The sequence below is a fragment of the Pleuronectes platessa genome, chromosome 12 (genome assembly GCF_947347685.1).
Source record: "Pleuronectes platessa chromosome 12, fPlePla1.1, whole genome shotgun sequence".
Lineage (NCBI taxonomy): Eukaryota > Metazoa > Chordata > Actinopteri > Pleuronectiformes > Pleuronectidae > Pleuronectes > Pleuronectes platessa.
In genome coordinates this window covers 14,452,402-14,477,092 of record NC_070637.1, presented here as the reverse complement: position 1 = coordinate 14,477,092, position 24,691 = coordinate 14,452,402, and the positions used below count along the sequence as shown (strand labels likewise).

At 41.6% G+C, this 24,691-nt stretch overlaps 2 protein-coding genes across 2 annotated transcripts; one reads left to right on the top strand and one right to left on the bottom strand.

Moving 5' to 3' along the window:
• The first annotated feature begins 1,422 nt into the window (after window positions 1-1,422).
• Window positions 1,423-4,627, top strand: fuom (fucose mutarotase). Its single transcript, XM_053435977.1, has 6 exons — window positions 1,423-1,583; window positions 1,726-1,794; window positions 2,573-2,643; window positions 3,134-3,232; window positions 3,341-3,414; window positions 3,716-4,627. Exons 1-6 carry the CDS (start codon window positions 1,502-1,504, stop codon window positions 3,780-3,782), a joined length of 462 nt encoding a protein of 153 aa, XP_053291952.1. The 5' UTR covers window positions 1,423-1,501; the 3' UTR covers window positions 3,783-4,627.
• si:ch211-217g15.3 (uncharacterized protein LOC368914 homolog) lies at window positions 4,104-24,603 on the bottom strand. Its single transcript, XM_053435971.1, has 4 exons — window positions 24,535-24,603; window positions 5,680-5,743; window positions 5,475-5,512; window positions 4,104-5,386 (listed from the first exon to the last, which is right to left on the bottom strand). Exons 1-4 carry the CDS (start codon window positions 24,573-24,575, stop codon window positions 4,762-4,764), a joined length of 768 nt encoding a protein of 255 aa, XP_053291946.1. The 5' UTR covers window positions 24,576-24,603; the 3' UTR covers window positions 4,104-4,761.
• Between the last annotated feature and the right edge of the window lie 88 nt (window positions 24,604-24,691).

The window sequence follows — 24,691 nt, the reverse complement described above, 5'->3', positions numbered from 1 at the left end:
CAGGCGTCTTTTCTCCGGGGCTGGCTGCAGACTCCCATCCCTCTGCAAAACATCACCCATATTCCTGCCCCTGTTCCTCCTGCAGCCAGTTCATTCTTTATCGGGAAGCTGCAACTTAAACATCAATCCTGTTTTACTAGGAACAGCTCACTATAAAGGTAAAATAGATTTTTGTTTGCCTATAGCAAAGGATTTTTTTGCAATGTGATTAGCAGAAATAAATGTTTTCATATGGCTCAGCACAAAACACAATCACACGTGTTACAGTTGAATATAGAGTAAAAAACATTACAGGCCTGGAATGTAAAATATGTTGTGAGCGTGTATAGTTGGAATCTGTAATAAACGTACCAGCATATTTCTGTAGTTTATTATTACCAGCAGCTGAATGCAGGTTGTAAATACAGTATAGCCCCACATGCCTGCAGTGCTACACTGTGGCTTGACTTTCTCTTAAGGGCCTTTTTATATGCAGATGTCCTGCTTTTTGTTTTTTCTTTCTTTTCTTTACTTTTTTTCAACCAGGATCTGTGGCCATGGAAAAAAAGGATTCCTCAGCATTTTTTCTACCATTCAGCTAAGAGTTGTTTCTCTGGCTCGGATCAATTGAGTGGTTTTCATCAGACAAATATTTTCATTATCTCACATTCTTGGCAGCAGGGACCGTATCGAAACAAAACGTTCACCAGTGTCTGCTCTGAATTATGCCCGCCCAAGGGCGTCAGAAACAACACAGAGCGCAGATTTACCGACTATACAGCCTGTCGTACTAATGACACAACACTATTTCTAAGATTCAGGCAGGCTACCATAGCATTAAATTACTTTACTGAGCCTATTTGCTAAAGTGATTAGGAATATATAACTTTTTTGTTTATAATCTAACGTTTTTATGATACAAAACTATAGTGATACTGAAAATAAAAAATGTATTTCATACATACATTTATATATATAAAAGTAGGCTATATATTAATATACATCATTAGATCCTTATTTGAACAAATATAAATTATGTATTATGTTAATTATATATAATGATCAAATTATGTTCATTTAAAAATAATCTAAAGAAAATGTATTAGATCAAATTCAATTTAACTATGTTACAAAGCTTACAGAGTGACAGTTTAATGTGTTAAGTGATGATTTAATTCAATATTAAGTTTGAGAAATGGACTCGGTGTAGTAACGCCCTAACCAATCAAATTAAGGTCCTTTGTCACATGACTTGTTCACAAAGAAGACGAAGTTAGGATATATTTCTATATAAAAAACACCGTCCGACAGAAAACTGGAACAGGTTCAAATTCAGCTTTAAAACCAGAACGACTATCACGAAAATATGCATGCGCAGACCAGAGCCCGTGAATGGTTTATTTTAATTTGAATTACAGGTCAATTGAATTATTTGCGTGTGTTTGTGGAGTTAAACAAAGCAGGAAGTAGAGTGGAGGGACTGCTCTCGCTTCTCTTCAGCACTGTTCTCCTCTCTGACAACATGGTGTTGAAAGGAATCCCCTCCGTGCTCTCACCTGAGCTGCTCTACACTCTGGCTCTAATGGGCCACGGGGACGAACTGGGTATGACTCTGAATGATGTTGTTGATATGGACGATCTTTTCTTATCTTATCTCAGTCGTCGCCAGTGTATAGACTGGTCCAAGCTCAGGTCAACACACAGGATCAGACTTATTTCAGTGGCTCGACGTCTTTTCTTTTTCAGTTCTGGCTGATGCTAACTTCCCTGCATCCTCCACCTGTGCCTGTGGCCCCAAAGAGATAAGAGCTGACGGTATGAAAACACACGTGACTGTAAATACAAGTGTTGTGTGAGTGTGTGGAACTTATCTTCAAACCAGGAAATAGGTAAGCATTTGACACTTCCGGTTCCGTGCTTATTTAAACAACTTTATTGAACCATTTTCAAATGTGCAAACATTTTTTGTTTTACAGGTGTAGGTCTATAGGTTCATGAAAAGCAAGAGGCAAGACCTACATGGAACAAAAATGGTGTCAGGCATAAGGAAGAAAGAAATGATTCATTAAGACAATAAATAACTCGTTATAAGGTTATGATTAGAAGGTCTAGGGCCAGTTTATGAAAACTTGTTCTTCAATCATTTCAAATAAGTCCATTGCACACAAAATTTATTGTGAAAATATTAGAGCTAGGTTTGTTAATCCTGGAAATTTGGATCACCATCATGTCAGGCTTCAATTTGAAAAAATGCAAACCATTCATCCCACTCCCTCCCACCTGCCCTCTCGTCAAATAATGTCCTTTTTAGGGAAGGGGTCAAGTTGGAACTTCTTGAGGGAAAAGCCCTTCATTAACATCCAGCCACAGAACTTCAGAATACACACATTGGAATCCTCACCACAGAGTGTTTTGCTAGAATTTTTGTTTTGTTTTGTCACAGAGCTTATTATCAAATCCATGCAGAAAGCCTGTTTGTTTTCTGTTGAGGGAACCAGGGGGATGCTAACTTCTGGACTGAGTTATTCAAAACACCTCATCCCTGCAGTCTTCTGTTTTAAGTTGCTTTTCCAACTGTCTGCTCTTCATGTAGGTTTGGGAATCCCACAGCTTTTGAAGGCCATTTTGAAGCTGTTGCCCCTGGACACCTACGTCCCCTCTTCGGTACAGGACCCGTCTACCTAAAGATTCCATAAATCTCTGTCTGTATGTGGAATGCATATCTCGAGAACCGTGCACCTCATTGTCCTCAAATTTGGCCCAAGGAAGTGCAGTGTGTTAAACTTTTGTAGAAACAGGTGTCCAGTGCTGTGTTGCAGCAGCGTCTGGGACTTATAACTTAAGTAATGTTGTCGTTCACCTCAGCTGATTCTTCAGTTTGTGGCTCTGCATACTGAATCAAGCTTCACTGAACTTTGAATAGACAGATGTGGAGCAGCTTCAGGGTTCTGCAGACTGACACCTGTAGTCAGTCTTTACTCGCTGCGGCTCAATTACTGCATTTTCAGAAAGAAAGCTGCAAACCAAACATTACCAAAGCTTACATTCCAAACAGACGTGTTTAGAACAGGCACTGCACTAGTAAATTTAAACTGAACAATATTTTCTGCTGGATAATGTTGCTGTCTTCTAAAATGTAAATGTGTTTCCCCAGGCTGCAGTCATGGATCTGGTGGACAGTGACAAACGTAACGGTTTACTTGTGCCTGTGTGGGACACCTACAAAGAGCTCCTGAATGAGGCTGGGTCTCAGGTGAAACTGCAAGCCCACCTAATTATTGAACGATTCAGTGAGTAACTCAACGAAACTCTGCGTCTGTTAGATGGATGACTCGTCTGTTGATTTCCTCTTTGTACACAGACTTCTCTTGAGAAGGTGGAGAGGTTTGCTTTCTATGAACGAGCCAAGAAAGCCTACGCTGTTGTGGCGACAGGGTGTGTATTTTCTCTGCCTTCATTTCAATATTAGTGCGGACTATTTCATATTGTTTGAAAAAAAGAATACGAAGGCATTTGTCCCTGTGTAAAAGTTCAGGGACATTCTCCACTGGAGGAAAGTTTGCCATCTTTTAATTTGTTTTGGAAACAAGCTTCACGGGACATTTCGAGTCTCTTAATTCACTATATATGAAATTCTCAAATTTAGCTGCTCATTCAACCAGGATATATATTTGTAAATGTGTATAAATATCCAGCTGGTATATAAAAAATATTTCCCTCTGCTTTGTCTACATAGGGAAACTGCACTTTATGGAAACGTGATACTGAAGAAGGGGATCATTCCTGCTGAGCTGCTGCAGTGATGCACATATTTTTAAGTGGCACAGTTGAATGCCACCGTGCTCTCCCACACACAGCCAGAGACAAGGGTGTTGCTTTTCAGCATTTTAATTCCCACCACATACACGTGAACAAACATAAATAAACTAACTTTAAGGGTCTAGCTTTGCAGCTCAGTCCTTTCAGCTTCCTCTCCTGTGTCTCTTTTCCCGCGTGTGTCTCGGTGACTGTCCTCTCGAGGCAGCCCTGTTGCTGCCTTTTTAAATGGGGGGATCAATCGGCACAGGTGAGAGATGTTAGCTGTGGTGCTCTCCCAGCCCCCTCACCTCCACAATGACCTAATGACGAGTTCAGCCCAGTGTTGGATCGTTCTAAATCAGGAGCTGTAAGGGGGAAATCATTGACACAGAGGGGCCAGATATAGGTGCGACATCCACGCACATTACTGATTCAGTAAGACTCACATTAGCTCTATAGCTAAGCCACACATCCCTGATCCTTGTTCAAGTACATTGTGTAATTAATAAATAGCTTTAAAAAAAGACACTCTTAACAAATTGTTGTATAAATTCTTATAATTGTAAGTAAGTGAGGTTACAATCAGATTTTCAGCTGGGGCCAGTGCCCCCTGAACCCACCCCTGGTTCAGCCACAACAATGGGAAATCAGGAGAGAGATTTTTACATAAAACACATTTTTCAGTTTTGTTCCATTTCCAGATGCTGTGGATTTAAAACTATTTGTTCTTCTTAATTTGTCATTAATACAATCAATATGATCTGAGTTTACCAAAAATGATTTTGTATTTTTAAACTAATATCTTTTATGTTGTGTGCGCTGTTCAATAAACGAAACACTGAAAATCGTACATGTTTAAAGTGTATTTATCACCCACATACAAATAATAGACAATGACATAAATATATGATCATTGATATTTTAATACTTGTGATTAAGATCATCTCATGATAAGGATCAACAGAATGTGTGGTTGTTGAACAATCACATGTGGTACAGATCATCCAAATCTTCCTCTGGTTCACTGTGCTTCGTCTGATACGGCAAATCAACAGGGGCCTCAGATTCGGCAGCATCTTGGTAAAGAGCCGGCTGCTGGTGATCTTCATGATACAGGTCGTCCATGTCCTCCTCTGGCTGGAGGTGAAGTCTGACCTGTCTTTCTCCCGTGACCTCAATTCTCAGCGGCTCCGTTTGCACTAGCAAGGGCTGTTCTTCATGATGATACAGGTCGTCCTTGTCCTCCTCTGGTTCGGAGAGAGCGACACGGGTCCATTCACCAGCTTTGCTCTCGACCTGCTCAGCTCTCTGTGAGGCCGCCTCTCTGAAAACAGGGTGGTCGATGTCATCTCTATCCTCCTCTGGTTCATTGTACAACATGCCGGCAACAGGGAGGACGTCCTGGTTAGCGATCTGGTCTTTGAGGAGATCTCTCATTGAAAGATGATGTAGCTCATTCAGGTCTTCTTCGGCCTTCAGGGGCCGTTCCCTGCCCGCCATGCCCTTCCAAATCTTCATGCTGGGGTCGATGTTGTAGTCAGTCTGGTCCAGGTCCTCAGGAGGTTCCACTTCCACTCCCAAGGGCATCTTTCCTTTGTCATCCATGGACCTGACATAAACATCACGTAACTTAAGTCTGCCTCAGTCCAAGAGAAGATTATTCAATTGCGTGTTAGTTAAAGGAAATTGAAACTTACATAACTGTGTCCTGGAATGCTGCATCTGTAAGTTTATTCTGAGAAAAGAGAACAAATGTTACGCAACTGCTGTCCGAATACAAGCTAGCGGTCATACAGACATGCTGGTCATTTCAAACTCATCAGGAATAATTTATCATGACATATGAAGCAGTGGAGTTTATGCTGTTATACCCGAGGACAGCCAAGAGTCATCTACACATACCCCCGGTTTATATGGCTTCGCTGTGATGCCAAGAATCATGGAGACACAGACTAGTAGAGAAAACCTGCAAGTGAAAAGCATCACGGTTAATGTCCAGATTTCAAATACATTACAAAGACATAACAAAGGTGATCATTGTCTAGTCAAACAAACAAACCCTTAAAACCAGGCTATACAGCGTTGACAGTCAGAAACCACTTGAAGCCTTGTGTTGTTTTCCTACCTGAACATGGTGTCTTTCTTTCTGCCTTCAGCTCAATGTTTTGGCTCCGGACAAAAATAAATTCTGACTTCTCTTCACCTAACGCACAGGACCAAAGTTCCATCTATAAAGCGGTTAAGAATTTCCTGACCTTTGTATCCTCTGAACAAGGGAGCGTCAGCTGTGATTCATCTTTCTTTATCTCGGTTGTGTTGAACATAATAAAGTGGATCCTATATGAAACAGCCTTTAGTAGCATTCTGTCAACATAACAGTGTCTCTGTGCCAGTGGTTGATTATAGTTGAATTAATGCATCTGTCATCAAGTCTAATAAGAGTGACTGTACTGTATACAGTAAAACTGTACTGCAGCTGACCTTTGTTATTATTTGATTAAAGGAATTTCTTGTGTCTGAATTGCTGTCGGTAGAGACGATTCAAAATACTGAATTATATTCTGATAAAAAACAAAAACAATGCAGTATTATTATTATTATTATTATTATTATTATTATTTGATTGATTCATGTTCCTTATCAGCAGTCAGCGCTCACAAGGTTACAAAGCCCTACAGCCTTACAGCTGAGCCTGAGATATTTTATCCTGAAACAAACTTTATAATGCAGTTACAGTTTCTTTAATCTCCTTAAGAGTGATGTCCCCACAGGGAGACTGTTGTACATTGAGCCCACTGACAATGTGACAAACAGTGCTGCATAAATAAAGTACATTATTGTGTGTTACATACATGAACAACAATATAACTTGTTTTCGGCTGACACCACTTTAACAACTTTCTGAAAACGGTGACACTTTTATCGCTCATTCATTCCTGGGGACAGTTTTTTTTTAATAATCAACAAACATCTAATATCTGTTATTCTGCACATGCTCATCACTTCGGCTTTAACAGGAATCTTCTCAGATGCAGAAAAGACTCTCCTGCATGTGAACAGCTTCAACCACTTGAAATCACTAATTACCCTCCATATGTACATATGTATATGTATAAATATACAAACCCACTAGGGGGATTGATTGAGGGCAGATGGTCATGTGATCTTATTGCCAGGCACAATTCTAGTTCCATGCCAAGATCCTATCACACTGTAAAACTCAAAGTCTCAGATTCATACGTTGTTTAAGTTGAAACTCAACTTTATAAATGTTTTTTTCTGATATGCAGCCAAGACAGAAATCGATTTAACTCTGAGGCTACGTTAAACGCGTGTAAGTTGATAAGCACCGCCATGACCTGAGTCAGCTAATCTAACATAACATATATTCCCTGAGGAATATGACTTCATGTCAGCTCAGTGTCTCAGACTCTGCTGGTGTCTCCATCACGATGCTGTTGTCACTGCAACATGATGAGAACGTCTTCACGACACCTTGCATAGACAGTCGGAGAATTAACATGGTTTAAAAAAGTCAACAACAGGAGTCAGCATGCACAGATACACCCACTGTACAGCAGAACAGCCGCAGACAGACTTCCTGTCCTGTGCGACGGATGGCTCCACTGTGTCTGCCTGTTATCTGCCTTCTCTATCAAATCCATATGTGCAAGTCCAATGTTGCCCCTCAACTATAGCCCCTCTCCCAGGTCACTGGGTGGTCTACTGTCTCCGACCCACAGTGGTTCACACGACATCTTTATAGTCTGTGAAATACAAGAAAAACAACAACAAAAGAACTGTTTGGTTTAGTTTTTGTTATTTCACCGAACCCGTTCCTACTTGATGGAGGGACGGAGCCTGGGTTCACCCATAGACTGTTTGTAAAGATAGACGACCCTCCACTTCCTCACACTACGCAGAAATGAAGCCAAAATATCCTGGATATGAATGCTGCCAGAGTCTGCGCAGTAGTGATCGGGGGAAAGGAGCCATGGTAGTGAGGTCATGCTAATACACGTGCTCGACCAATCACATTAGGTACCAGATCCAGGCAAGTGCTTTGCTTACCAGATGTTGGAGTTAGGTGCAGGAAGACATAGCTTCATTTAGTGTACAGATGTGAGAGTGATATCATTTTGTTATGTTATCAAAAGACAAACATAAAAACAGCTACCAGGTTAAAACTGGTAGCTGGAGAAGACATCCCACTGCTCCAAGTCTGGAAAGTGAGGTTTGATGGATCAAGTGCGCAGAAGCTTCTACCCATCCACCCTCTGTGTTCTGCACACATCACAGCTTTGATGTTAAGCCGACGGGCCCAGCAGCTACCACTTTGACCACATGACTCCCAGCTTCCTGAACTTAGGATGCTTCAACAGACTTACAGGAAAACATGCTCCTCTGTGGTTTGGCCTGCCTCTAGTTGGCCCAGAGGAGCTGCGACTTAGCAAAAGAGTCACTCTCGATCGGAGTGAATCGTGCCTCAGTCACTCCACTGTAACAACGGCATCAGCTCTTTTCACCAAAAAGTCTCTTGACATCTTTGTCGGTGTCTTTTATGTGTGTGGCTCTGCTTTTTCATCCTGAGATATGTTTTATGTTTTTCAGTTTAGCATCAGTCGCGTTTTGGATCGTCCTCAACACACCCACTGTTTCATGGTGAATCCTCCAGAGAATCTCCTGCTGTGTTCTCACATTAACTCATTCAGATATTCTGCAGATTTCTTACTGGGAGGCTGGCAGGAGAAACTCTGCTGAAAGTCCAGAGCCTCTCACTCGGACATTTGCGTTCCACACAGCCCCTTCAGATATAGTCAGTGTTTGAAAGCAGCTTCAATTGTGTAACCTTTCAACTTTTATTTCAATATTGGAGCACTTTAATAGCCAGCAGTATTTGGCTTATGCAAGTAATCCCTGTAAAACTGTAAAATGTTACTGCTTAATGTGCTCATTAAACATATCAGATACAAAATGTTAATTATTGAGCGGGTAGATTGATTTTCTACCTTTGAGTTGGCTAATAAAAATGTAATATAAACACTTTTATGGCTCTGATATTAAAACATTAAAAAAAACAATAGAAATATTTATGTTGCTGAATCTCGTGAGGATGATAAATGGGCAACTTGTCACTATGAGTTTGTATTTACTTGTCTGTGGCGGTGAAGAAGTTTATGTAGAGTAATTATCAGGCCCGGAAGTAAAACAAGCTAGAGAGACGGTAATATCTCTCAATCAGCCTCTCCTCCTTCCCACAGGCTGCAGGTGGTGTGAGGATAAGTGAATCGTTACATGTGGCGTGTACAGATTGTGGCCTGACACCTCTGGAAGTCATCAGAAGATTAATTTGATCTGTCAAGTGATTGAGGTGCAGATACGTTGTCCTCGGCCCGTCACACTGCATACCTCTGCTCGCATCCCGCTCCGGGTGCTGTGCATGTGCTGGTGGAGATGCGTGAATGTGCATGTATCATGTGAGAGGCACTGAGCTCTTTAGAAAATGTGAGGACGGCAATAAAGGCCGGAACGAAAGGGAGTTGTCAGCAAGTTATGATTGCTCCCAATAAACTGTGAAACACACACACACACACACAAACACACACATGCACACGCACACGCACATACACACACACACACACACACACACACACACACACACACACACGCACACACACACACTGTTATTGCACATAATGTGAAGAGGGAGCCAAGAATAAATTGCCTGTCTGTAATTATTTAAGTGCAGCAGTAAGCCATGATTTATAACCATCAATCTGGATTAGAAAAGTGTTGCAGCTTGCAGCAATTTATGAGGGAAACCACTAAAATGAATATTTGACTAAACTCTACATTCTTGGCATCTTTTGCTGAATATTTCTGCTGCACAGTGGTTGCACGGGGACACATAAAGGATAAATGCATGTGTCCACACTTGTCACTTACTTAAACATGTGCAAAACATGTAGTCAGATGCAGTAGATGAATATGTCACTATCACTGAAGTTAAATGCAGGATCTGATGTCCTGGCTCTGTCCCCAAACCAATCACATCTTATCAGTGAGGAATGCAGCTGCCGTGTTTCTGCCTGACTCTAAAGCGGCACCTTCAGCCAAACTTCTCTTGATGTAAAAGAAACACGTAGAAAACAGAATTATCAAGAGGCGACAATCAGTCGGAGACATCAGTCTCCGCGGTAAAACCTCAACACATATTGTTTCACTGTTTGAAATTTGATCATGAATATTACATAATTGCACTGAAAACAGAGGAGTCACTAAAACAATCATCAGCACCAAAACCTCATCATCACCGTCATTATTTCCAGTAAATCCCATAAAGGTCGTCCTGGAGCGTGAGGCCTGTATTTGAGGCTAACCACCCCTCTGTCTCCGTCACATCCCCACCGCGCTCACCACGTTAAGGAAAAGCTGGGGTTTTTCTAAATAACTAAAATTAACGCAATGATCTACAATTAACTTAATTGGTGCTTCACCGACACCCATTACACACACATTAGACATCTCCTGGTGCAGTTTAACCGCACAAATTACAGGGCTGAGGGAAGGACCTCCATGGAAGAGTGGAGGCGAACATGAAATGTTGTGACGACGGTCTGGTGAACGGTGGGGAGCTGTCAGACTTATGAGGCGTCCGCAGGAAGAATTAGCCAAGCCATCTGCTCAGCACTAAAACGCAGGCACCTCAGCCTTTGACCCTGCCCTTAACACGGTATAATGCTAATAAAATGCCTCCACCCGCAACAGGTGGGATTTTTAAAATGAGGGGAGGGAGGAGCCAGTCAGTCTGGGGCCCGGAGCCACCTGACTATCTGGCTCCGCAGGTAATATCTGAGGCAGATCTCCAGGCATAATGGTGTTGATGACAGCTGAAGCAGATGATGGGAGATGGAACAGGAGACAGAGAGTGCAAGTTTCCCCTTGTGTGTCATGTAACTGATGATAGACGTCTGGGAAGCACTTTGTCAGCAGGGGGGCTGATCTGAGGCTCTTGGGTGAAAGTTGGACATCAGTGACTGGTGTATTAACTATATGGAAATATGTTACAGACACAGAGAGCTCAGGTGGTCTCTATCGTTCTTTCTCCCTTTCTCTCTCTCTCTCTCTCTCTCTCTCTCTCTCTCTCTCTCTCTCTCTCTCTCTCTCTCTCTCTCTCTCTCTCTCTCTCTCTCTTTCTTTCTTTCACACACACACTCACACACACACACCCCTCATAACCTCATTAAACACGTGGGAGCTGTTAAAGTGAGCTTAATGACTATTTACTGTGTTTTATATGCTTCTCATTAAACACATTTTCCTCTCAGGGAGAAATAATGTTTTGGAAAAGTCTGTTAAATGAAACACACATCACGCCACCACTATGCACATGTGGCTTGTTAATTAGACAATCCGCCCTCTAGAGGACAAGTCAGGTAACTGCAGAAACTTGACTGGATTCACAGTAAATATATGTTTAAAAAAACATAATGATCATCTTGTGAGTAGATCTAACAGACTTTTTCTGTTCATTTTCTGCCTTGTCATAAGATACTTAAAGTGTAAAGACAAGAACAACCAGATTCCAGAATAGAACTTATCCCTTTACTGGCCGCCCAGCTGGTTTTTAATAAATGGCAGTAAAGCAGATATATTTTTTTACTGTAAATATGTACCTACATGTATCTAGTGGGTCGAAGCTGCTGATAGTAGCTGCTGCTTATCATCCCACAGGTGTTAGGATCTTCTCTATACATTTGATAAATCAAGGTTTGATTTATTTTAATGGTGGTCACGGATACTCTTTTTTAATTATTTTTGAGGGCTCAGATTTTACTATGTGTTTCATATTTTCTTCTTGTCAATGTTTTGGGTAAGTCAATAACCCAATAAAATATACAACATAAAGTTTTTTTTGCTTTTAACAGAGATCAGTTAGTTGTGAGGACCAAACACCTAAAATCTCAGAGCACGAAGTCACTGCAACGCTGCAGAACTTATCACTACGACGGATCACTTTCACATACATGTAGTCATGTGACCAATTGTTAATATACAAAGACATACAGGCCTGTTCAATGTTATATAAAGAGATCTGCCTTTTCAGCTATTTTAAAAACATCTGAGAGTCGTGATGATTGATGCCAGAGAAGAGAAAGGCCTTGAGGGTGGACTACTTCAAACAAGACACAGAGAGAAACAAGCTTGCCCCCCCTCCTTCTGCAGCCACTGAATGCCTCCTCGCTGGAGTCCGCCGCTGCTCTGGCTGCCAGCTGGAGTAGCCCTAACCTCTGACCCATGACCCCCAGCACCAGAGAATTCATCATGGAGCCATCGACTGTGCGCTCAGCGGGAAGCACATCCTGTGGGACACTATCGGGACAACAGAGAGGATGGAGCATACAGGTGTTAACGGTGAGGGCAGGTGTTAAAGATGTTCTTTACACTGCCTTCACCCGCCGCCCCCTCCCTTGATACTCACAGCACAATCGCATTGACAAGATTTTCTTTTTAATTAAATAAAAAAGGCATTTTTGGTTCGTGTCACGCTCTGAACTTGTGTGTTTGTGTTGTGTGTGTGTTTGAGTTTGCGTGTCACGCTCCCATCTGTCCTGATGCTTGTGGGTTAAAGAGAGGATCCTGCTGTTTTTTGATGGAAAGCTTTCTGCTACAGAGAGATCCAGTTACAAGAGTGCCGCTCTTTCATCCTTATTAAAGAAACATGTGCCCGCTCTGCACAGTTATGTCGGCAGATGAAACTTTTTATGCGCTCTCCTTTTATTTATTTAGTTTCTCAGTACAGATAAGGATATTACACAGACATAATCGCTAAACAAAACTCTCATCTTTTGAAGTCCTTACACGCATTTATCATAAGAAATAAAAAGCCCGGCCTATAAGAGTAAAGACCATTATTTGTATCTCAAATTTGTATGTGATTTATGCCTCATTCTTCAAATACCAGTGGTTTCTTTTTTACACACTGAAAGTATCATTATAGGCTCCCTGGTGACAAAGAATGTCAAACCAATCTGATTCATTTAAGATAATTACTTAATCTTTGGTGATCATCTTTTAGCCACAGCTAATTGGCGCATAACTTCTCGAATGTGCAGCTCTGCTATCACAGCATAGAGGGACCAAAAATCTTGTCACCATAATTTCCCCACAAAATTAAGATATATAACGTGAATTTTCCAGAACGCTAGAGTTGAAAGTTTGGAGTAGAATCCAATAATACAACTATTACTCAAACAAATATTCTAGTGATGTGAGAAAACCATGTCATTTTGAGCAAACCATGATAAAAAATCTGAGCTGTGTAGATTTTACTCTAAATGTTCTAAATGTTCTGCTCTAACGTGTCGATTTATTTTTTCTTGTATCATTTATTTTCTTTCTTACTCTCCTATTTTAATCCAAAAACTTAAAAGGACTAACAGGTCATTATTGCTTATTCTAATGCAATGAATCCTTTTATCAAGCAGTGTGCATACACCTCCGTGTGTAATTCAGATGCCCCTTCTTTTTGTTTTATTATCTTCATTAACTGCATTGGGTCACAATGACAAATTGTAAACAGATCTGAGGAATGCCATTACATGTAATGCATCGTTCTTCAGTCGCAGCAACTAAAAGAACCTCCATTCATGCCAGATTGCAGAGCTGCTCATTCCACATCATTCAATGCCACATAAACTATCCTCAGCACAGTCAGAGGATGTGAGTCAGACCCCCGAATCCTCTCCAGTACTAGACTTTCATTCGAGGACGATGACTGTCCCTGAGATGTCTATCTCTGTGCTCTGTAACCACCGTGCAGCCGCGGTGCTCCGTGACCTCGCCTCCCAGACCCTGCTTTGTTCCCACGCTGGGCGCCGTGGAACGTCTGGCTCCAACCTTTTCAAACCATAATTACATACCTGCAGAACACAGACAGCGGCAGAGTAAAGAGAGACACAGCATGAAAGAGAGAGAGAGGTCACCATCAGTGATACACGATAAGGTGCTGCCGTGTACATACTGCTGTATCTAATTTACATGGAAGGGAGGCACTGTAAATCTGCTTTTTAAAAGTCACTGCTCCCTGCTTTGCCAAAGTAAACTAGAAACATTTTATTTTCCTCAGCTCCCCTGAATCCCACCAGCTTAACATATAGAATAAGCAGCAGTGTCACGATGTTACATGCAGCATATCTCGTGATAAGATTACTGCGGCTGGACGTTTACATAAAGTGGATAAAAACAACTACAGATAGTGTCCATTCAAACAGTTCCGACATGAAGAAGAAGGGGAAGCGGGACAAACAGGAGCCATTTATGGAGATATACTGCACTGATGTTTATACTGATCTTTGAAACAGATATTTCAAAATATGAGAAGAAGATTGTGGAAGGGCAACAAACGTTTGTGGGTTCTAAGTATGTTTTCATAATAAAGATATTTCTTTTTCTAGTTCCTCTTGTTATTAAAGCACTGGTGAGTGAAAGTCACACGTATGTTGACATATGTCTGTAAATGCCGCTCATCGTTTACATGGTGTAGTACAAGCTCTTGTTTAGGGCGACGAGACAACAATGCACAGCAGGAAAAAGTAAATAATGTACCAGAATGCCAGATTATAGTAAACAGCAGGTTTGTTAAGGGAGAGTCTGTTTGTCTGTTGTGCTTGGATTCAAAGTTGAATGGGCCTCAACCTAAAATCTAGTAATATTTAATGTCTTTGGGAACTTTATGAGTAAACAAATGTGATGATGAAAAAGTCAGGTGCTCAAACTGATACTGGTACAACATGTTGTGTAAATAATAAATAGCGGAATATAAAGTCTGCTCAGTTAAGCAGCTTATTGAATGTTGAAGCTCGGCTGTGAAAGGCTCCGAGCTGCAGAATGTAAGCATGTACTGTATGTACTCTATTTCACACATGTAAATAATGAGAGGTCAGTACCAGGAGAAGTCAAAAGTCACAGCGCTCTTGCAAATTAAACTAACACAATAATGATGCCCAGCCTGTCTTCCAAATAAGCCACCACAAGATGAATCTCACCAGAGAGGGGTACTGTTACATTATTGGTTTACATAGCCCTATGAACTTATCCTTGTGGAAAGACGCTTGCCAGAATGGGATTGTACTAATGTCGCTAAATAACTCCCAGCTGGCCCGACTGCAGGAAATGCTTCTTTAGTCTCGAAACCTCAGAGTAAATAGTACATGAACCATGGTGCATTCAGGAGCATGTCTGTCGTCAGGATTTATGTTTCACTGTCTGTCCTGGATTTCTCAACGGTTAAAGTCCTCCGGGGCTGCGGTCACAGTCTGTCTCCGTCGGCCCGTTCAGCCCTCCGCTCTGCAATGAGAGCTCCTATTCACCACTTAACCTTTCAAAAGTGGTCCACTCACTTCAGAGGGAAAAGCGATTCCTGGCTTAAGAAGGTGTGAGGAACGCCAGATCAGTGAGTCCTGATTCTGTAATGATGGCAACAACCGCCGTAAGGTCAGCCCCACAGTGACTGTGGGTTTCAACGGGTATTTAAGGAGCCTAATAGACATTTGAGCAGGCTTTGGTCTGATGCTTGTGAAAGCAGTTTAGCAAAGAGGTACACAGCCTGGGGCCAGCAATAACAGAGTGGAACTGATTAGACGAGGAGAGGAAGGAGAGAGAAAGAAAAGAGAGGAAAAGTGAGACAGGGACTGATAGCATCTTCTTACCAACTTAATTACATTAGACAGCCAAAGGCTCTGTAATACACAAGATGACTGTGTGTTTCAGATCTCATGTGAAATGTAAACAAGAACAAAAGAGCATATTATGGAAATATTTCTGCATTGTAGAGCAGTGGTGGGTAATATGGGGAAAATATAAAAGACAACATGATAATGATTTAACCCTACACTTTTACGTTTTACACGTTTCAAAATAAATGCATATATTTAACTATTAAGATTCCAAGTTGAGACATGGGTGTCATTTAAGAGAAGAAATTTTGAAGAAATTCGAACAAACACATTATTTGTCTAATTCTGATTGTAGAGCAATATGTGGACTGTCGGTCTCAAAATGAATAAACAACCATAAGAAACCATAATATACCAATGGAATATGATTGGAAACAATAAAACATAATAGTCAATAATGACCCTGTCATAATTAAAGTCAGAGATTCAGAGATACAGGTTCTATGGTTGTAATTCACTTTTTTGTCCTGGTTTGACAGGACGTGGACAAGCTGCAATTACCAACAAAGGAACGGGATAACCCTCTTCTCCTTTCTTTCATCACTCTTGTCTAACCTCACACTTTTAAACTTTATCTCCATCACTCATCCCCGCCCTAACCCGATTTGTCTGTTGCCAACTCTTCTTGTGTCAGTGAAAGCTGTTGCTAATAAAAGTTAGAAAGCAAACTATGAAAAGGAGGTGAGAGGGAGTGGAGGAGGTGCATTCTTCCCTTGCTACATGGGAAGAGTTCTGCTGCGGCAGAAGAGGGAGCTCCAGTGGAAGGCTGGGGGGTGGAGGGAGGGGAGGTGCGGACGGGAGCAGAGTGTCACCCCCGTCGCCCCGGGGACGTGGATGGACATTTTGTTTCGTCAGGTTTCAAAGGGACAGCAATTACATCAGAGACACGGGATGACAGGACGTCCCTGCATGGCAGCGGCAGAGATTTAAAAAAAAAAAAGAGCGCCTAGGGGAAAGAACCACGCCTTCTCAAACTTAACGGGGGGAAATCCTCCACCCTTCTCCCATCACCTCTCCTCGACATGGCTATAAGCGACACTAAAGCAGCACCCCAACAGCTCATCTCCATCTTCTCTGTGTCCAGAGAAGGCGGCCATTGTGTGCCCGTTCCTCTCTACCCAAGTCAGTTTCCTATTGAGACTCTGAAAGGGCCTTTGAGGGGCCCTGTTTTTGGCTGTGCAGCTCACCTGCAGAGGGGAAACTATGGGCCTATTCTGAAGCCCAGCAGCTGCCAGGGCAGAGAGGCTGGCACCCAGTGGGAGAGAGAATAGTGTCCGCAGAGCCTTTCAATATGAAGCCACTTAGTAACAGAAGGCATGTGCCAAGCCTGCAAAGCCAGAATGAAGAGTCACCCTTTGGAGTTCACTTAATATCCGAGAGGAGTTAGACCCATCTTCTCTTCGCTCCGTCATATCATTGTTTGGCCTTGACGATTATGGAGTAAAAATCAAAAGGAAGCAGGACACGGGCACAGAAAATATAAAGAGCCTGAGGTCAAGAGGATCGAGGCAAAATAAGGTTATTTGATGACACATCGTATCAGCAAGAATCACGCTGGAGTCAAAAATTCCCATGCTCATGTTTAAGGGTAAACACGCCACTCCTCGTCATGTGACAGATCGGGCTGCGATAGAGGATCTCAGTGGCTGCGGGCCTGTGAAGACGCCATCGCCACACAAAGCCCCTTTTCTGTCAGCAGGCTAGCTCCCACACAGGCGCTAATTTACGATGCCCTCACAGCGATTTCCACAGTCAGAGAAGTTCAATTGTGTTTTCCAGCTCATTAAGCATCGGCACAACAAAGCTTTCATCTTCTCCTTCATTCGTCCACCTCATCCCCCTCTTCTCTCTATCCACCCATCTTCTCCTCGCTTTATCCCGCCGTCCACTAATCTGCCCCTATTAAGACTCTAGTCTGAAAAGATGAAGTACACTGGATAAAGTAAGCTTCCTTATTCTAGCTTTTCCCCCTCCCCTACACTAAATTCTCTTCCTGTCTTATTTTTGTGTTTTGGTTTGTTTAAAGCGCGGCTGCGAGTCTGAAGGGTCCCCTCATGCAGACTAGGGAGAATTTAATGGTTGTTTATTCAGGGGCCTCCACGGTGCCCTCCCATCTCTTTCACAGCTTCATGAGACGACGTGGAATCTATTGTAATCTCAGAGGAATCAACCCAGCATATTTGTTCAGGTTGTCACTGCGCTGAGATCACAGGCGCACACTCGCACACATTCTCACACAAACACAGGTTGGTGCTCTGAATGTGTTTTAATCTAAAATGCTTTTTTCTTTAATGCAGAATTCGAATGAAGTAGCATTAGCTTAAAGTTGGAGGGATAGGCGTGTGACCGGAACATTATACTGCCTTGAATCTTCTGAAGGTCTGAAAAATGTGCATGAAAAGAAGTGAATGGAAAGGACTATTCCCACCATCCAGAGCTGGAGCCAAAATGCCCCCGAGCACAGCACGTAACCCCAATTTGTTCCAGTTTCCACTCCTCTCTGGACAACATTAACTGAGCCTCAAGTAGATTATGACACCGTAATTTATTATTAACTCACCTAGAACATCTTTCTGTCACAAACAAAAGGAAATAAATATCTATAAATAAATGTAAAATACAAGAATCTCTGTTAAATGTCAAATTAAAACTACAGTAGGAAAATGAACCCTATGGAAATATCTGCATTACTGTAGAAGTGTGTATACTCGATATGTGCATTTTTGTTCAAGTTACAATAATGTACAAACGGAAAAAAGGAAACAGTTATTCTAGCTCATAAGATGGAAAACACAACTCCACTTCCTCCCACGAGCTAGAAACAAAGCCAAAACATCCTGGAGATAAACGCTGCCCTCTTGCTCACTTGCAGCCAGAGTCTGCACAGTAGTGATCGGTAGTGAGGTCATGCTGATCCACACGAGCTGCAACACTCACGTGTCAGATGTAGCTGTCAATGATGAAGCTTCACCCTGTTTTTAAAGCATCAAATAACTAATAGAAGTTAAAGTTACTGGCTGCATCCATGGTTTTTCGTTAACGACTCCTGTTTCCTCATTGCCTCACTGCTCGGTCTATTAGAGTTCCTACATAAACTATTTTCAGCTCCAAGACACATAGTATCACAGTTTAATGTTTCACAATTTTGTGCCAGGATATATTGTTACACTTATAATTATTAGTCTCGTTTTGAATTTAGGGAGGAATAACATCACAGTTCCAACAGTCATAAACCAGAAGAAACCACTTTTTTTCGATTATAATATTGTCGTCTTTTCCAAAGAAGCATATCAGAGTGTAATTTTCAGCTTCTACACTAAACTGTGGTCACATTCTTAGTGATATTTAATTTACTGTGAATCTATAGACTTCTGGAGAAAGAAGAACAGAACATAAAAAACTGAATGAGAGAAAGGAACATCTGTGATTGGTACTTTACCCAGTACCCAATCAGCTGCAATATAAAATATTGTTTATACATTAATGCATCATTCATTAACAATTGTTAGTCTCTTTTGTGTGCATGTGTGTGTGTGTTAGTGTGTGTTAGTGTGTGTGTGTGTGTGCAGGTGTGTGTGTGTGTGTGTGTGTGTGTGTGTGTGTGTGTGTGTGTGTGTGTGTGTCAGGTTTCTCTCAGTCCCATGCTCTTCTTGTCATCACCCTCATACTAGCTACACCTACATCTGCTATCATGGCAAGACAATAAAGAGCCTGTGATAATTTGAAATCCCTCGTCTCCGTTAGTGGGTCATTCTCCAGCGTCATCAACGTCATTATCATCACTGAGTGCAGGCTATATCCCCCCCCCCCCCTCCTCTGCTGTCACCACAGTCACTGAGCTCACCCTAACCCCTGGCTCGCTCCGGGTCCAGAGAGGGTGTCCGGTTCCCTTCATCCAACCCCCCCCCCTGTCCCTCCCAGGCCGAAACAATAGAGCTACGATATCTCTGTGTTCACCTGTTAGCACCTGGCTCTGCGGGTAAGCCTCGCCGCCGAGGCCCCGGCAGCCGAACACTCTGCTGGTCTCTGTCAGACGCCATGTGGAACGCGCCTTCCTGTCACCAAACCCAATATCCCAACACACAAAACACACGGAGGCATAATAACCCTCTCGCTGCTTGCCTGTCAACACTTGTGGCAGCCGAGTCATGCTAACACATAAAGGATGAATGAAAAGCACTTAACCGATCAACAACCCATCAGGTGATTACAAAGGTTTCAAGCATCATCTGATAGTCCACAGTGTATCGTCCTCAAGAAGGAAGTTACCACGAGGCTATCACAACAGCAAATGCTGAAAATGGACATTTGATTTACCACACTGCAGGAAGTTGTCATTGTAAAACCAAGAGCTTATTGTGAGAGCTAAAGACTACTTTCTTCCATGTTAATGGTTTCGATTTAATAAGTTTGAGCTATAATATCATTTTATGTGCTCAATGTTTGTGAAACTTTACTGTATTACTCTGTGACATTGGGATATCTGAGACCGATTTAGTTTAGTATATATTCCAGCAGTCCTCACTTCATATCAGTAACCACCTTTTCACAGTTTAGGTAAACGGGTTAGACCTGACAGCGGCTCATGACACACTGTGCTGACGGTGTAAAGATGAAAGAACTAATTAAGACTAACGTGTTACTGCAGTTCCCTCCCAGCTCCCATCAGATAAGGGGGAAAACATTACTGGGAAAGACCTCGGGCCTCACATCCTCTTTGGCATGACTGGCATGACCGGGCCTGAGTGAAACTGAGCTATGGAGCCGAGTGAGCAATCGACTCTATTATTTCAGCAATTAATGAAATGCATGTGTCAATCCAATTTACAGTGTGGGTGCTGAAACTGTTGAAAGACATATTCCAGAAAATCTCTGATCCAGGGTTTATGGGATGTTTTGGTATAATTAACTTTAGCTGCGTCCCCTTAAATCTGCCATGTGACTAATGACAACGTGTCACTGTGTCATTTGAGGTGAATTCATTGAGAAAGATAGTTACTTGAAAGTCAAGTTACTATCAGGTGAACTCAGGTTGCAGTTGAGCCATTTACACGAAGTGTTTTTCTTTCACTTATGAACAACACAGCAGGAGATTTTCTGAGTCAGATGCATTCAACAGAAAAATGTCCTGGGCCTGGACAGAGCATGCAAGAGGCAGGACACAACGTATGAATTCCTGAGAGCACATGTTTTTGTTCATGGCACATCCACACTGGTAATGGCCCTTTCCAAGTTGACATTTTTGTTGGTGTACTCTATGGCACCTTTTTTTTAACCCTGAAATATTGGTAATGTTTTTGTTTTTTCAGTTTTGTGTATTCAATTTTCTGGACATTTTGCTGCTTTATGCTTACGGGGCAAACGTAGACATTTACTAGGTGGCTGGCAGGGAAAGTTCTAGAGCTCACATACAGCCCCACCAGAAAATTCCATTAAAATGATCCGGTATGTTTTATTTGAGACATTTAAGACATTCCTAACAAACTCTGGAATATCCACGATGGAAATTTGAGTTGTGACTGGACACTTATGATATTTACATTTAGACACTAGTATTACCGACTGCTGGCCGCATGAAATGGACCACAGGTTAAATGTGAGACTAGTGTGCAGGTCAGTCAACACTTCATTCTGTCTGTAAAGATGAAGATAATGTATATGGAGTGTCAAATAGTGTAAATGTCAGCATGGAAAGAGAAGCTTGTGATCTCACATCCATCTATACTTTGACATACAGATGTTGGCAGGTCCGCTCAGACACAGGATAATGCTCTGTTATGCTTCACCAGGCAGGCCTCTCATCTCTTTTAAAGACGATATACTTCCACCGCAAAGTTCCCCGCTGTGTGCTTCATAAATGTTTATCCCACAGGACTCCAGCTCCTTCCACAAAGTTTTCTTAGGAGAGCTAGAAGCCCTGCCAACTCTCATGAAAGAGAATGATTTAAAAAATGAAATATATAAAGCTTGTTTCAACATGTTTGTTGGAAGGGAAAACTCCTCTGGAAACCACAATTACCTCCTTAAACAGTCCTGTGTGTGTGTGCGTGTGTGTGTGTGTGCGTGTGTGTGTGTGTGTGTGTGTGTGTGTGTGTGTGTGTGTGTGTGTGTGTGTGTGTGTGTGTTTGGGTGGGTGTGTGTGGGTATATACTCATTTTTGTTACCTCTTTAGGAACTTTTCTAGTACAGAACACTGACTTGTGAGGACCAGTAGACCTTAAACATGGTTTCTGAGGTCCGGTTAAGGTTAGGGTTCAGATGTGAATTGTGGTTAGGTTAAGTTTGAGATAAGTCATGAATTGATCATTATGTTTTTATCTTTAGTATCTCATTTTAAATTCTATGTCATTGTCTTTAAGCTTCTTGAGGAGCGCTATACAAATCAAATATTATTATATTATTATTATTATTATCACAGTGTGTGTGTGTGTGTTTGTGTGTGTGTGTGTGTGTGTGTGTGTGTGTGTGTGTGTGTGTGTGTGTGTGTGTGTGTGTGTGTGTGTGTGTGTGTCAGTGTGTGTGTGTGTCGGTGTGTCGGTGGATGGATGGATGCTAAAAATGTAATATTGGCCAGTAGGGGTCTTTAAATCAAAACAATAACAATAGACCTAATTTGTTGTCTTCACCCCCATTGTGGATAGAAATCTACTGAATAGCACTCAGGTGTAAATCATGTTCACGGATGAGATAATATATCAAGTTTAATTCACTTTACACATTAAATAACAATGAATAATTGTGATCCATTACTTCCACAATCAGTGGAAAAACAGTTTACTGGGTAACGGGCTAACGGGCTAACGGGCTAACGGGCTAACGGGCTAACGGGCTATTGTGGGTTTTTCCTTCGTCGTATTTTTTTTGGCCCTGAAGAGTTAGAAGAGACGGACGAAGCCACAGGTAAAGTGGATATGAGGCATTTAAAAGGTGACCAAAATGAATTGTGGATTTCTCAAAGTTTGAACATTGTTGGAAACATTTTGGATAATGTTAGTTCACAAGTCAACAACATATCGTTTTCGGAAAATTAAATAAAGGATTGATTTGTATTTTATCTTCATATGACAAATTGACTTTTCCTCTATAGACCCATCAGCAAGTTGACATTTTGGGTTTTAGTGGAACTTCTTGTTGAGTATTTGATACAGATAATTAATATGTGTCTGTTTATCAGAATGTATGGAAAAGTAAAGGAAATGGCAAACGTAATTTGTATAAATGATAAAACTAAAGTGCAACACTGCACTCTTTAAGTCGATTTTTTTCATTTCTAAAACAAAAATACGGTAGTCGTTGTTGCTTTGTCTGGCCTCTGTGTTACTCCAGACGCAGGAAATATGATTTACTCATTCATTATAAAACAATGGAGGAGCAGAGGAGCAACAAAAACATTACAGACAGCCCTACATCCCTTTCCAAACAGGAGGAGAGTGAGAGTGGTAATAGAGAGTAAGTAGAGGAGAATGTAATGTTGTTGGGCACTAAATTACAGTCATTGAAAGCTTGTATAGTTACCCAGCAATCTATCACTGTCACACAGAGCCGAGGGAGGGGAGAGCAGAGCAGACAGGCGCCAGGCACAGCGGGATCAAAGCAGAAATGTACCTCGGGGAGAGAAACGGTTAACTCCATTTAACCAATTGTCCCACAGACAGAAGGACAGACAGACGAGTCCTGCATTAGTTTTCTGATAAGAGAGAAAAACTCTTCACATCAAGTCACATCATTGTCAATGAAAGGCAATATGTGAAGAGCTGCAAAACAAGACCAATTTCGACGGGCCCCTTCAAAGGGCTTCTGCGACATTACTTGGGGTTTTACTGTCTCTCAAGGGGATTGCACACAATGGACACAATAGGCTGAAATGTGGCCAATACACTGCCATGGATAATTCGATTACAGGCCACATGATAGAGAAATTTACTGCGATAATAACTCTTAAGAGAATAAAAAGCAGTGGAAGCCAGGATTCTTTTCCTACTCTAATGAAACACAGTGATAAACGACTGTGGACATATTTCTAGGAACAAGAAACACCACTGTCATTTTTACAACATAATGAAAGGAAATTACACAAGTACACTTTTGTATTGGACTCCCTTTGTTGAACCTGCTGGAATCAAATTGTTTGGTGTCTTGGAGTGTAGCAGAACTATGCATAAACACAATATTGAAATAAAGTATTATCACCTTATAGGTAATATGATATGTTGGAGGACTATCTAACCCTTTTTAAAGCTGTAGAGCAGCTTTCCATTGATCCAAGGATGATGAGAGTGAATCACAAACAAAATATATCAGAATAATTCATATAAAATAATGTAATCCGTGCCGCTTTAAACTTAGTAAGATAGATGGTCGTGAACTTCTGTCCACAGACCTCAACCAAACCGTGGAACTGAACAGTGTGAAGGAGACAACATAAAAAAGTCTTTGTCTTCAAAAGAATATTTCAGCTTCTACCTTGTGAGGGGATGAGCATTAACAATAAACAATAAAAAACATTAGTCATGTTTGGCTCTCGTTTTGCAACTAATCAGTGCAGCTTTAAACTTACTCAAATTTAACTAACAAGAAGATTATGGTGACATATGGTCCACATTAGCCCAGAAGTAAACTTCCATTCGTTAAAAAATCTGTGTGTGTGTGTGTTCCTTTTTAATGGTCCTCGCTTTGAGGTTTAAGGGTAAGAGTCAGAATTGGTTAAGGTTAGGGTAAGAGGCTAGGGAATGTATAATGACTGTCCTCACTAAGATAGAAGTACAAACGTGTGTGTGTGTTTTTGAGTGTGTGTGTGTGTGTGTGTGTGTGTGTGTGTGTGTGTGTGTGTGTGTGTGTGTGTGTGTGTGTGTGTGTGTGTGTGTGTGAAATGTAACCAAATGGTAATATGGGAATGTTATGATGAATATGATACATTTTAAACAATATACCAATAGTTTCAGGCAATTTGCTTATAATTCAACACAACAATATAGATGTTAATTAAATGTGTTTGCACATATTAAACTCATTTGCTCACCTTGGGAATCCCGAGCTCAGCCTGTGATCGAAGGTTTTCATCTGTCAGGAACCGCACTGCTCTGTCACGACCAGCCTGACCAATCACAGCCTGTTCCGCTCCAGTCGCTTGGAAACATCCACAGACTGATTGGCGCGCGGTGGAGATGAAAGAGGCA